At 42.3% G+C, this 13,079-nt stretch overlaps 2 protein-coding genes across 3 annotated transcripts in view; one reads left to right on the forward strand and one right to left on the reverse strand.

The window, feature by feature from the left end:
• Window positions 1-13: 13 nt before the first annotated feature.
• Window positions 14-4,009, forward strand: NOL7 (nucleolar protein 7). The gene is made up of 8 exons (XM_075052478.1): window positions 14-239; window positions 342-402; window positions 503-561; window positions 704-735; window positions 1,760-1,871; window positions 2,554-2,675; window positions 2,756-2,833; window positions 3,583-4,009. The coding sequence occupies exons 1-8, from the start codon at window positions 67-69 to the stop codon at window positions 3,654-3,656; spliced, it is 711 nt and encodes a 236-aa protein (XP_074908579.1). The 5' UTR covers window positions 14-66; the 3' UTR covers window positions 3,657-4,009.
• Window positions 4,010-4,418: 409 nt separating this feature from the next.
• The window catches only part of RANBP9 (RAN binding protein 9), a 40,131-nt gene continuing 31,470 nt past the window's right edge, over window positions 4,419-13,079 (reverse strand). Inside the window, exons 9-14 of one of the 2 annotated variants that reach the window (XM_075052469.1) lie at window positions 12,876-13,066; window positions 10,941-11,088; window positions 9,179-9,252; window positions 6,610-6,761; window positions 5,805-5,916; window positions 4,419-5,403 (exon numbers count right to left, since the gene is read on the reverse strand). In XM_075052469.1, coding sequence (XP_074908570.1) covers window positions 5,273-5,403; window positions 5,805-5,916; window positions 6,610-6,761; window positions 9,179-9,252; window positions 10,941-11,088; window positions 12,876-13,066 — 808 coding nt within the window. In that variant the 3' untranslated portion in view covers window positions 4,419-5,272. Of the gene's footprint in view, window positions 5,404-5,804; window positions 5,917-6,609; window positions 6,762-9,130; window positions 9,253-10,940; window positions 11,089-12,875; window positions 13,067-13,079 lie in introns of both variants that reach the window. The other variant, XM_075052467.1, reaches the window with a different exon arrangement.

Below are 13,079 nucleotides of genomic sequence, written 5' to 3' on the forward strand. Positions count from 1 at the left end.
AAGTCGGGGAGCGGCTTCCGGGAAGGGGGCGGGGAACGCCGTGAGGCGAGCGGCCCGAGGGGGAGGATGGCGGTGGCGCGGCGGCGGCGGAAGGCGGCGGGCCGGCGTAAGCGCGGTCCGCCCGCCGCTCTCCTCAGCCCGCCCTCCTCGGAGGACGAGGCCCCGGAGGAGGTGTCCTTCGGCGTGGCGAAGGCGGCGGCCGAGACCGAACGGAAGCTCGTGGGGGAGGCGGTCCGGAGGTACGGGCACCCCCCCACCCCCAATCCCAACCGCCGCGACGGCCACCCGCGCGCCAGCCTTCCCCCCCCCATCCCCTGACGGCGCTTCCCGCCTTCCCGCAGGCACCGGGAGCTGCTGAGGGAGAAGCGGCGGCGGCGGCAGGAGCTGTTCACGGAGCAGAAGGTACGGTACGGCGGGGGCCGCCTCCCGCTCCCTCCCGTCCCCTCCCGTCCCGCGTGTGTCGTCGTTCCGCCGCCCCGGTAACTCCCCTCTCCCCCCGCAGAAACGGAAGCTGCTCCCCGAGGCCCTGCTGCAGGAGCTGGCCGCCGCGCCGACCGACCGGTGAGGGCAGGGGGGGGTGCCGAGGGGAGCACTGCCCAGCCGGCGGCGAGCTCCTTCGTGTCTGGGGAGGACACGGGCTTCGAGTAAAGGAAAGGGGCTGCGAACTGGAAAAGTAACCTCTTGCTTTCTCCTTCCCGCACAGAGGCGAAGGGCAGGCTGCGGCAGCTGACCCAGGTAAGGCCACGGCTCGCTCTGCTAGAGCTGCGGCGGGGCAGCGCTCCGGAGCGGAGACCTCGTCAAAGTCTGAGACTCGGGGCAGGCTGCACGCGTTGTCTGTTGCCGAGGAAAAGTGTCTGAGGAAGAATCTAAAGAAGTCGCGTTTAATCCGATTCCCGCGGCTTGTTACCGAAGTCGTTTGCCGTACAGTGATTTCTGTTAAAATAGCCCGAGGTGTTGAAGGAAATAACGTGCAGGTGTTATAATAGAAAAAGCAAGGATTACCAGAGGGAGATTATAACTTAAACACATGCTAAATATCAAAGGCCATTCCTAGATGGAGTTGTTAATTGCCTCAGTGCTTCATATATAGTGTGATTTAGTAGCATCTGTAAAAAATTAGGTAACTCTTTTCAAATTCTGAACCAGAAAATCAAGAGTCTAGAGTATTTATGACTGCTATTTTCTGGCCCTCTTCATCTGTACTTCAGAGTACTTTAGAAAAAAAAAAAAAAGTTTTTAAACAATTCTCTCATCCATACCTCACAGAATTATAGAGCTGGGTGGTGCAACTGCTACTTTTTTCTTCCTTTTATTACTGTTTTAAAAAATTCTCTTGTCATAAGCAAGAGGTGAGCACAGGACGATGCTTTGAACACTCAGTCCTCCATAGTGGCGAGAATGAAGCTGAGGCTGGGCTCCCCTTTGCATGTTACTCATGGCTGTTGTGTTGCACTGAATTTTTGTCCTGTGATGAATCTTGTGTTGTGGATGCCAAGGAAGGGGAAGGCTGGCTAGCAGTACTCTGGGTGGCTCCCCTGAGGCGTGCTTCTTCCCCTCCCTCTTGCAGCCCTTCAGTGAGGGCAACGCTTTCCTAGCTCTTGCTAGTCAGACCTTCTGAAAAAGGCCTGTTGGAGTTAACTAAAGGCACCTTATTTTTTACAGCCTAATTGTTTCATTCCTGTTCCTTTTTCACTTACTTACAGCTCTTGATTCATAATGCTTGGGAGATTTCTTCTGTTTTCTATTAAATTTACTTCAGGTAAGCACCATGGAGGTGGGGCTGTGAAGCAGAGACAAGGCCAGGCTGCGAAGCAGAGACGAGGCCGAGCCCAAAGGCAGGTGAAGAAAGCCAAGCAAAGAAAGAGTGCCAGGTACGGCGGGAGCAGATGATGGAGGCTGCCTGTCCCTGGGGCTTCTGTCTGCCTGGGAGGGGGCATCACAGCAGCTCTTCTGTCACTGTGTGGCTGCACTCTTCTTCACTTGGGCGTTCCCCCTGCTCTTCCTCTGATTGAAAGTGTATTTATGTGCTAAAAGCACCTTTAATAGGCCTCTGATACAGCACACTTGTAAAATATATATATATATGCACATACATACATATAAAAAATAAGTAAATAATTTTTATGTATATGTAACTGCTATGAGGTAACTGGGCATTCATTAGCACAGCAGTAGACGTTCTGTTCTGTGCTGCTACAGGTCTGGTTGCTGAGCACTGAATTCCTGCATTTCAGTCTTCCCCCCCCCCCCCCCCCCCCCCCCCCCTTTCTTTGTCACTGATGTCCCTGTAGAGGAATTGCACTAGCTTCCAGCAGGACTAGTTTGAGACTCCCAAGGAACCACTCAGGGCACGTAAAGGCATATGATGACAGGTTGAGAGTCTTGGTCCAGTTTTGGGTTTTGTTAATGCTGCTACAAAGCTTAGCTTGAGCATCCGAAACCAGCACCAGCCCCTGTTGTGCTCAGGCAGCGAGGCACTGACTGCCTAGTGTTATCTGTTGTTCCGGGTTCCATAACTATGCTACAGGGATTTACATCTCTTTATTTAACTAGGTCAAAAGGAAACTATACGGCTGTGTGCTTAAAAGATCAGAGTATAACAGGCCTCCACCAACAGCTCGCCAAAGACTTTTTAAACACTCATCTCTATGGACCAGATGCCAACCGGGCACAGGGTAAGCAGTTTTCCTTAGGTGGGTCTGCTTCTAGATTTGTCTGGGTTAAATTTAGTAATTAAGACTCATCTCTATTTCAGCAAATGATTTTTTTTCCCTTGAAAACAAGAAAAACCCAGTTAAAAAAGCTGCAGTTCAGTTTGTGGACAAATCTTGGGGTGAGTATAAAGAGTTATGTCAGTACTACTTTATGCATATGTGGTTTAAAAAGTACATTTAAAAAAAAAAAAAAGCTTTCCCATGTACATTGCTACTTTTTAAGTCACAGAACCCTATAGTAAGGGGAGGGCAGCAGGGCACTACAGCCTGAGTGGGTGTAGTGGGTGCTCCAGCGGGGAGGATGTGCAAGACAGAACTTGAAAAAATTACTTCATTTTTGGTGCATTAAGAAACAGCATATGGCCTTAGAGCCATCTTTATTTGTTGAAATAAATACTTCACTAAGTGTTGTTTCAGCCTACAACCTCTGAGCTGTTGGAAGTCATTTCAGATATGTCTAAAACTTAAAGCAGGGATGCCAAGATCAAGAACTTCTGCGCGAGCACAGGGAAATAGCAGCCTGTTTCTCCTCATAGAAAAATGATGTTACAGCCACACAAGCACAGGCTGTGAGGCTCATGGACACTAGAGGGCAAAAGTTACTGATCCTGAGCAGGCAGAGTCTGCTTCTCAGTTGCGCTTCAGAAGTGCTTGCACTGCTGTACCTCCTGAAGGAGAGTGGTGCAAGTTGGTACCCCTGGCCGGTGGAAGCCCCTGTTGTATGAAAAAGAAAGATGATAGGAAGGTTCTCTCATTGTCAGTTCTTGTCTTTTGTTCTGAAATGCTGCAGTAATCAATGGATTGCTGCTTCTCCAGTAGATGGGCTAAGAAAATGGTAACGAACTAACTACTTTTTTTTTTTTTTAAGGGCAAGAAAAAAAGGAGAGAGCAACAAGGTTTAAAAAAATTTGGCTTGCAACACAGATTAAAAATCAAGTATGAAGACTTTTTTCAGAAGATGCTATTAAGGACTTTTTTACTGAAAGTTAGTCTCTCAACACAGCAAAGGTGGTTTTTTTCCCCACTTCTTTCCCATCATGGCTCTGCTTTCAGCACTAGCCAACAGCCACCAGAAGGCACTAACCTTCACAAACGGACTGACTTTCCTCTCCTCCTCTCTTCTTTTCCCTCCCTGCCCCCCTCAGAAGTGGCTGGGGAGCTAAGGAACAGCTGGGCCAGGGCAGTGACTGTGTGTCCTTAATACTGATTTAGAACAGCTGGTGTTAAGAGCAGGCTTGTAGAGCTGCCTCCACAAGGCAGCTCCTTCACAGAGAATAAAGATGAATGGTGGTGTACTTACTGTTCTGGATGCTGCTTTTCTAATAGCAATCTATTATTCCTGCTTTTTCAGTTATTTGCATATCTAAAGAAAGGCTGTATCCTAATATCAGCTCACACAGCAGGACACTTCTGCCCAGCCCAATGATTACTTTCAAGGAATAAGGGTTGTTTTTCCCTGTCTTCAGGCAGTACTGAATAAGCTTCCCTCGATGCCTTGATTGTGCACTGCCAGCTAGGCTTGCTTTGGGGCAAGAACATTAAACCTTTGAGAGCCCAGCCGCTGCAGTGCTCTGATGCAGGGAAGTGGCATCCCTGGTTCGACCAGCAAGCCATTGTTCTGAATTCACAGGTCTACATGAGAACCGCTGTCCTAGGGTAGAACTCTAGAACCAAGAAAACGTAGCATACAAGTCCATGCTACCATGTATGTAGAAGTAAGTTTTTAATGGCTGGTTAATTATGGTATCACTACATTTTATTGCAATATAGTACTATTTAAGCACTTTTAAAAATGCAAGGTGTACAAAGATTAAATTAAGACTGTAAATTGACTAAATATTTGGTTTTTATATAAATAGGTCATAACCACACTGTGTTGACATGTAATACTGTTATAATACAACAGTTAAACTGGTGAGTCTACACAACAGAAGCTGTCTGTAGTTAAACAAGGAAACAAAGTTGAAAAGACCATGTTAAAACAAAAAACTACTAAGATCAACAGGTTGGGATTGTAAGTAGCAACAAACATATTCACTCAGCTCCTGAGTAATTCAAGTTTTACAGTACACATTAAAAAATATCATTTCTTCCCATCAACACTATATATCCAAACCATCAGGTGTTTATGCATTTTGCAAATTACACTGATTGAACTATGTAACAATGGGGGTGGAGGTTGGCAAGTCATCCTGCTTGACATTGACATCACCCACATGCTAATACATCCATGTTTTCTATTCTTCCGTCCCACCGCAAGGGAGCAGGATTTTTGGTTTGTTTTGGACAATCATTTAAAGGATTGGTACTTGTCAATTTGGATGTCTGACATTATCAGTGATATTTTCAACTCTTAGTCGTCTAAGAGGTTTAAAGATGGAAATTTTCTCCTAACACTAAGTTAGAAATCATTTGCATCATGCTGTAAACTAGGAAGCAACATAAAGCGACAGACTTGTCCTTAGTACATAATTAAAATTCCAAATTCCAGTCAGCAGAGCTGGTCTACTTTCCACGTTGAATATGCCACACCACCTCTCAGATCTTCAAATGCATAGCTAGTGTAGGTAGTCTTCCACTGTGGCGAACGCGCAGGATCCGATTCCTGATCGAGCCATCAATCCTAGACACTGTGACGCTTGTCCCATGGCTAGGGCAAGCGGTGGTTGCTTTGGCAGATTGTGAGTCTCTGAAAAAGAATCACAGTGGCAGTTAAAATACCTGATTCATTTCATAGGAATACACTGAAAGCTTACATTTTAAGCTTGCCCAAATCATTCATTTCGGAATTCCTGCCTTTACTTGCAAAGTTTGCTCTTACAGCAAGACAGCAGGAGCATCAACGCAACATTTTCAAATCCCCTGCATAGCACCATTATTGAAGAGGCCCCTTTCTTGCTTTGAGCAACGATGACAATGTCTGTTCCATTAATACATCCCCTCCTGTACTAGAGGAGCGCACCCTAACATCGCTAGACTTTGGTAATCACTCGGCCAGCCCAGCAAACAACGCGTGGTGAGCAGCAGTGCTACCCGTCTGGAACGAAAGGCGCCCTGTACCGCGCGTGAAAACCACCAGCCCTTCCTTACCTAGTATTGCACTATTAAGTACAGAGCACACAGGTTCTCTTTGTATCGGGTCAAGCTGATTTCCAACCGGGCTGCTCCAGGGATCTGAATATGCGAGTAAACTGAATGCATCCTGGGGAAAGACAATTTTTATTACATCTCAACAGCTGTATTCTACTAGTGAAAACAAGGACTGTGTTCTTCACCCATTTTGATTCAGAATCAAAGGTGATTGTCAGTGTCCTCCATCAGTACAAAAGCATAAAAAGAAATTGTAACCAGACTTGTTCCATTTTAAGTGAGCAGTGGTTTTCCCAACAGAAAGACAGAAGTGAGCAGTATTTTAATAACCACCGAGGAAAGAGAAAACTGGCTGAAAATTGCGTGCAGTCAGTCTTTGGCAGGGGAATTCTTTTCCAGAGCACTCCCAAATCAAGGTAAGCTAATTAAGACACAGAGTACTAAAAAGCGTTCTAGGCATCCGTATCAATCCTCTTTCTTGCGGTTCATTGATCCTTAGAGCTGCAAACAGCACTTTGCTTCAAGAGGCCAAGCTACATGGTCAGAAATGAGATAGAGGGAAGTAAGTCCTAAATTCATATCTCTGGTTTTAATTTTGTTACAGTATGAAATTATCCTCCCTGGGAATGTGCTACACAGACAAGACAGGAGACAGCACTACACCACAGCTGATCAGAGTACTGCTCTCAGACAAAAGAACTGCAGAAGTTAAAGCAGAACAGTATTGCAATGCCGCATGCTGTGCAAAGTTTCTGCCAGGCAGCAGAGATTCACCTTAACACCACAACTTCAAGATTAAACATACCTTGAGCATTTTCTTATTCGCTGTGTTTTTGCCACATTCTCTTCTTAGTTGCTCACTCATTGCTTGCAATTCTCTTCCAAAATGGATCATTCTTTCAATAGCCGCTTGGCTGCCGCCACATAGCTGACGTCTTAACTGACTTGAATCTACTTCTGCAAAAATGATATCATCATCATCACCACCACTAATAGAGCTGACAATAATAATCTATGGATCTAGAGAATCTGCCCCAATTTCACTCAAAACACATCTGCCTTCTCAGAGAGAAAGCACAATGGGCCAGAGACCTTGGTGTAACGTACTCCTATACTGAGCACTGCTGATTTGTTCCTTTATAAACATTAAGAGGCTTAGTTAACTAACATCAAAGGCTGTCTACACATGCTGTTTATTTTGCAGTAAGTTAAAAATTAACAACTAGACTATAAATCAAATTTTATCTTAAAATTTTATGGGAGTTTAAAATGAGTAGCAACAGCAATAAAAGTCCGCACAGTTCTACCTTTTTAGTTCTTTGGCATTGCACTTCTAAAGATAGGCCAAATCCGGAACTGCTAATAGACGGTAAAAACCCCTGAACTTCCCAAACAGCCATAATGGATGTTGCTACAAGACTATCATTTAAACTGTTCATACTCCTTGTAGAATATATTAGTGTAGTAATTTGGACATTTCAGGCTTCTTTTGTAATCAAGCAGAACACTACAATTGATTTCTTTACTGGTTGCTACAATATTCCCCAATGCTACCGATTTTAGAAGATACTAATGCAGTTTATGAAGAGTAGATCAGCCCTTGGCTTCTCTGAAAGTTTTACCTTTTTTAAATTTACAACTAAAGCAACCTGTTAAAAAATAAAGCATCAATTCCTTGCCTTTTTTCATCAAAGGAATCAAGTTTTCCATCAGAATTTTGATGTACACTTTAATTACAAAACCATTCTTCTTTCTGATTTTAACATTGCCATCTAGTGAAGTATTTTGACCACTTTTTCAAATGAGGATTTATAAGTGGCCACTTTTTTTTCTTAGATGTGAGCATATCACCTCTGGGAAAAATATCTGCCTACTTAACATTACATACACAGCACTAAGGGGTATATATAAATATTTCAGAAAGAAAAAAAAAATCACCAAAAAAACCACCAAACTGTGGGGAGTAAACAATGATGTAGGTTGAGGAGCCACATTTCTTTTTTACAAAGGTGAAGCACCCACAAGTCTTCAAGTAGTGGTGTTTGTTGCTAGCTGCAGCCCAATCTAGGACATGGCTTTCCAGAGGCAGAAAACAACTACATTAAAAAAAAAAAACAAAACCAAAACACAACACAAACAACTCTGCATCCTGTGCAGCTGCTTCATGCCTGTCACAGCAAGCCTCTGTAGAAAAGGCTGCAAGAGAGTAAAGAAGTGTTTTGTTTTTTCTGTCACAGAAATGAGGCCTTGTTGTTACCCTGTTTCAGAGCGTAATGCAGGGAAAACAGTCTGGCAATTTGAATCTCCCCCCTCCAGGGCTGTAACAGAATTATACTTGCTTTTCAACAGTTACCTAGTATTTACCAGCAAAGCTGCATGATCAGCAGCAGCACATGCCCTCAGAACTGCGAGGCGTTCATAGAAATCTGTAAGCACTACCGCATTCTGAAAGTTTACCAGCTATGTCCTGAGTGTCTCATTTCACTTAAACTACTTATTAATTGGTGTCTGGTTAAATCAATTGTTTGAGAAGATAGTTTTGCAACTGCAGAAATGACTGGGCTGGATTCCTCCCCTTCTTCAGACACAGCCAGCAATAACAACCATTGTCTAAGCTCCAGCCTGGGTGCTCTTAAGTGATCTGACTGCCTTTAGTGGACAGGGACACCTAGCACCATAACTGACAGAATAAACTATCTTTTTATGGGGTGCTGGCAATCAGAGAGTATTTAACTACTCAGGTGTCACTAATGTCAACAGGCATGACTGCATATGAAGCAGGGTAAGTAAAACAAAGTTATTTTTTAGACCACAACTATGTAAAACAGGCTATTTTTTTGGTGGAAATTTTTTTTTCTTTTTTTTACATCTCAGTTCTCAAATATAGCTCCGTTCTTCAGCATTTAATATTAACAATTTGCATTCTTCAATATAAGTGATTTGGAATTTCTACTCTTACTGTCAAGTGCAAAGATGCCATGAGAACTATGACTGGTAAGAGGACTAGAGGAAGAGGGAGAAGCAATTTGCCAACGCTAACCCAGGCGTGCTACACAATAGGATGTTTCTTCTTCTCAAAGGCACCTCCTTAGAAATAGATGCTAGCTTCAATATCCATGAGTTATCAATTTCGCCTGTTCTCACCTGACATTTGACCACCTAAATCAGGAGTTATAAGATATACACCTAGTAACAGTGAAACAAACAAACAAACAAAATTAAGATTTGAGCCAATATCCCTAGTTTTCAAGTTGGGAAGCATTGCAAGTAAAAACATAACCTTGTTGCCATCACTTAATAAAAATGTAAGAAATATCACTGCAGACCCATTTCTGTGTCACATTCTTCCATTTCGTGATCATGTTTAGAACTACCATTTAGGAAGCCATTGGACGAAGTCTCAGCAACCCCATTGGAGTAGTGATCTGTTTCCATGTCTACATCATTGCTGAAAAGAGAGTAATAAAAGTTTTACTCATATTTAAGTACTTAGGGTTATCTTCCTCACAACTTCAGCACAGGACTTTTCCACCATGGCTACTGAAAAGCTGCTTTTAAATACTACCAAGTTAGACCACAGTTTTTTCCATAGCAACTGGCAATACCAGAGCACCAGGGAAATTATCAGGCTCTCTCGACGAGCATTAGCATTCAGTAAAATAACATTTTCAGATGCTGAAAAATTAAACATGTCCACCAATATTCAGGAGTAAGCAGTGTAATACCTTCTAAATACACACCTAAAAGTTCTCAACCTCGTTTATCGGTCTGTACATATACAGAGCTGGAGAAAATGCATTGAGAAAATATACTATTCCCACTTTTTTTTAAGCACAGTTAACTCAATATACAGCCTACTTTGAGAATATCACATTTAGGTAAATAATTCTTTCAAAATAGCCTTGATCTCTCATTTACTCTCAGTGGAATAACAGAAAAAAGAAGAAAAACCCAAAGCAAATACTGAGTAAAGCAAGACACCAAAGAGATACTCGGGCAAATTCAGAGCATGCAACTCCTCACCATACTTGGCTCACGGCAGGTCACAGAAGCACTTTTAGAAAATGCCAGCATGGCTTTGGGGACTGAGCTTTGCTGACAGTTACATCCTAGCCTGTTCTATTTCATCATGGAGAATGAAAACCTAAAACCTTTCTTAAGATCAAAACCATTCAATTTAGAAGTTTAGTATCTTGCTTCTAAGCAACCAAAAATACTCAGCTTCCTTTGGGGAAGGAAACCAAAAGGCCTCTCCAACTGGCCAACACTGTAGCCAAGGAATTGTCTTCCTCCTGTGAAAAATCTCAAAGTTGCCTGGACATTGCCAGGCTTTTTGGCAGAGGCAATTGCTGACACAGACACAAATCATGAAGTTAAAAAATAAATTGCTACTCTTACTTTTTTTCCCCAATCATCACTATCCAACTGAAATACTTTTTGTTATCACCACCACATCATCACATCCTAGCTGGTAGATTTGGGAATCCATCTTGGACAACGCAGCCGAGTACTATTGTATTTCACATCAAATTAGGTTCTGCTGCATCTGTGCAACGCAGAGCTTAATATTTACTGGTCATGAATAACCATATTAACCCCAGTTAATACATCTGCTTTCGTTCTGTGAATTGAATGTGTTTGCACAAGTGACAGTGATTGCAGTAGGCAAACAATTCTTGTGTGTGTAATAGAAGGGAGTCTGCATTTCATATGCATCTCAATTGCGTTTACTTTGCAGATACTGCTACAAATGGAGAGTATCTGGAAAACTTTTCATTACCTACATGCAATGTGCTTAAATCAATGTCAGTGGCTTAAATTAAAATCCCAAGTGCCAGACAGCTAGTTAATCTTCACTACACAACTTCAAAACTGACCATAAATAGCTATAAGCATGGCAATTTATTTTTGTCCATTGCATTTCTTCAAACAAACAGGAGAAAACAGTCTGTTGAGCTTCAGAAGTTAAAACAAAACTAGAGGGATTACAAGCTGTTGGCCTTACACTACATGTTTTAACTGTCCTTGGAAAAAAAAAAAATCACATCAAATCCCACTGAAAACTCTTCTCTGCAATACAAGCACATGGACAACACAAGCCTTAATGTAAGTTAGAACCATCTGAAGTTTACTCACCTGGAATAGCTGTTAACCTGCTGTGATCTTGATACATTTATGTTGTTGAGCTCTGGTACATTCAAGCTGGTGCTCGTGTGTTTACTGTGACAGTAAGATTGATGTGCTTTATTTGATATTACTCCATTACTGCAACTACTTTCAAACCCTGAAAGAAAATTTTAGTAATTGTAATCATCTACAAACTTATTTGAAAGTACCGATTTAAAGAAGCAAAATAAGTACAGCTTAATTGTTCCTGGTCAGTAAATGCTCCATTTGCCAAACCAACCAACCCAAATACTTAGCCTCTGTGTTTCAGGTTATTTGAACCTTTAAGGCTTCTACAGTGCAGAAGTTAAGCATTATTTAATAAGTACTAGCACATACACGAGAAGGTTTTTCAGTTGTACTCATACACCAGTAAAACAGAAAACTGCATCAATGTAGAATAATTTTTTAGAACTGATAGGTTGTTTCTGAAAGATCTGAAAAATCTTTTCTAGGCCACTGTAATCATTATGAATGGAAGCAGACATGCATCTTACTAATTCCTAATCACGTAGTTCTCTTGACAACTATGCAGTAAATTCAGTGCTGAAAATAGTTCACATGTTGCTACACTTAAATACAACCTCCCTCCTTCCCCATATAATTATTTTAATTGTTAATATTGTGCTTTGCTAAATAAAATTACACCATGCTGTGAAATTATGAAGTCTGGCTAAAATCTCTTCTGACCCTTCTAAAATATAATCAAGAAACTACTATTTGAAGCAAACATGTAATTGCCAGTTCTATCAAGCCCCAAAACAGGAGTTCCCTAGTATCTTCTAATATAGAAACAGGTCACAGGAAGGGCTTCTTATAACAAAACAGTTGCTGCCATTCAGGAAGTCCCAAACCTCAATTCTAATAACACATTCATCAACTTGCTTATTAAGTGGTGCCTCTATTTTCAGAATTAGAAAGTTAGAGGTACTTTCTACAATACATCCCAATAACCACCTGAAGAACAGACTAAATCTGAGTGGATCTCCACTCACACACGTGATAGCACAGTCTTGACACAGAAGGAAGAAAAGCAAAGCTGCTGCCTTTCCAAGGGCAGCAGGTATTCTGGTGACCAGGCTACACTGGCTTCCTACTCAATCCCACCGAGAGGAAAAAAAAATAAAATAAAAAGCCCCCAGTCAGCTCCAGTTTGGACTTAAGAATCAAACAGATGTCAAAGTTGATGGCCTCTGCTACCTTAAGAGTCTTGGGTTCAAAGCTGTCACATTCATGTACCATTTTAACATGCCCAACAACTTCTCTGCAGGGGTGCTTTGGAAGGCATGGGGATCTCCCCATAGGCATGGGGCAGCTCTGAACATTCAGGGCTTCCCACTGAAGCTTTACCACCACCCAGACGCTCTCAGAACTTTCAGCTGTGCAGATTGAAATTTGGCTGCCAGCAGGAAGTCTTTTACCTGACTCTACCACCTAGCTTCTGGTACTTCCTATGCAATAGCAGCTCTTCCTACTATTCCACAAAGCCCATAGGAAATGGATTGTATACACTATTTACTGGATTTAAACCACCTTGCCGAAGCCATAAATCATCATCAAAACGAAAGAGATTTGTGTCAGAACCTTCCAACTCCTGGAAGCAAACATTTCTTAGAAAACAGTGGCAACCTACTTTGCAAACCCTTAGTAAAACCAAGACCACATGCAAAAAAGATTTGATGCTATTTATGCACTTTCCATTACCCCAGTGACTGAGAATCACCTATTTCAATCATTGTAACTGTACTTTTATACAAAGCATTCAGTATCAACTCAAGTAAAACAAATTATCATTCTGCAAGTATTTGTAACTTCTCCCGATACTTAATCGTAACAAAACAAAAAAAAAATCTACATGGTTTGGTATATTCAAATCTATGCAGTATATCCTCCACATCAACTTACCAGAAAAGTGCGTGCTGCTCCCTTTGCCTGTTGCCAAATTGTGAATATTCATTCCATGGCTGGGACTCATGCTAGGACTACTGAATGATCGTGGGCTAACAGGGTAACTATCTTGAGATTTTGGACTGTGGCCTCCCAAACACCGCACTTCACTGTCTGTACCATTCACCATCTCTATAAACTGGCGCACCCTAAACAAAAGGC

Source organism: Buteo buteo, chromosome 20 (assembly GCF_964188355.1).
Source record: "Buteo buteo chromosome 20, bButBut1.hap1.1, whole genome shotgun sequence".
NCBI lineage: Eukaryota > Metazoa > Chordata > Aves > Accipitriformes > Accipitridae > Buteo > Buteo buteo.

What these genes read in the sequence shown, in the direction of transcription:
- NOL7 (XM_075052478.1), top strand. Translation starts at nt 67, where the DNA reads ATGGCGGTGGCGCGGCGGCGGCGGAAGGCGGCGGGCCGGCGTAAGCGC. An exon ending in GTGGGGGAGGCGGTCCGGAG is followed by an intron (nt 240 to 341) that starts GTACGGGCACCC and finishes GCCTTCCCGCAG; the next exon opens with GCACCGGGAGCTGCTGAGGG. An exon ending in GTTTGTGGACAAATCTTGGG is followed by an intron (nt 2,834 to 3,582) that starts GTGAGTATAAAG and finishes TTTTTTTTTAAG; the next exon opens with GGCAAGAAAAAAAGGAGAGA.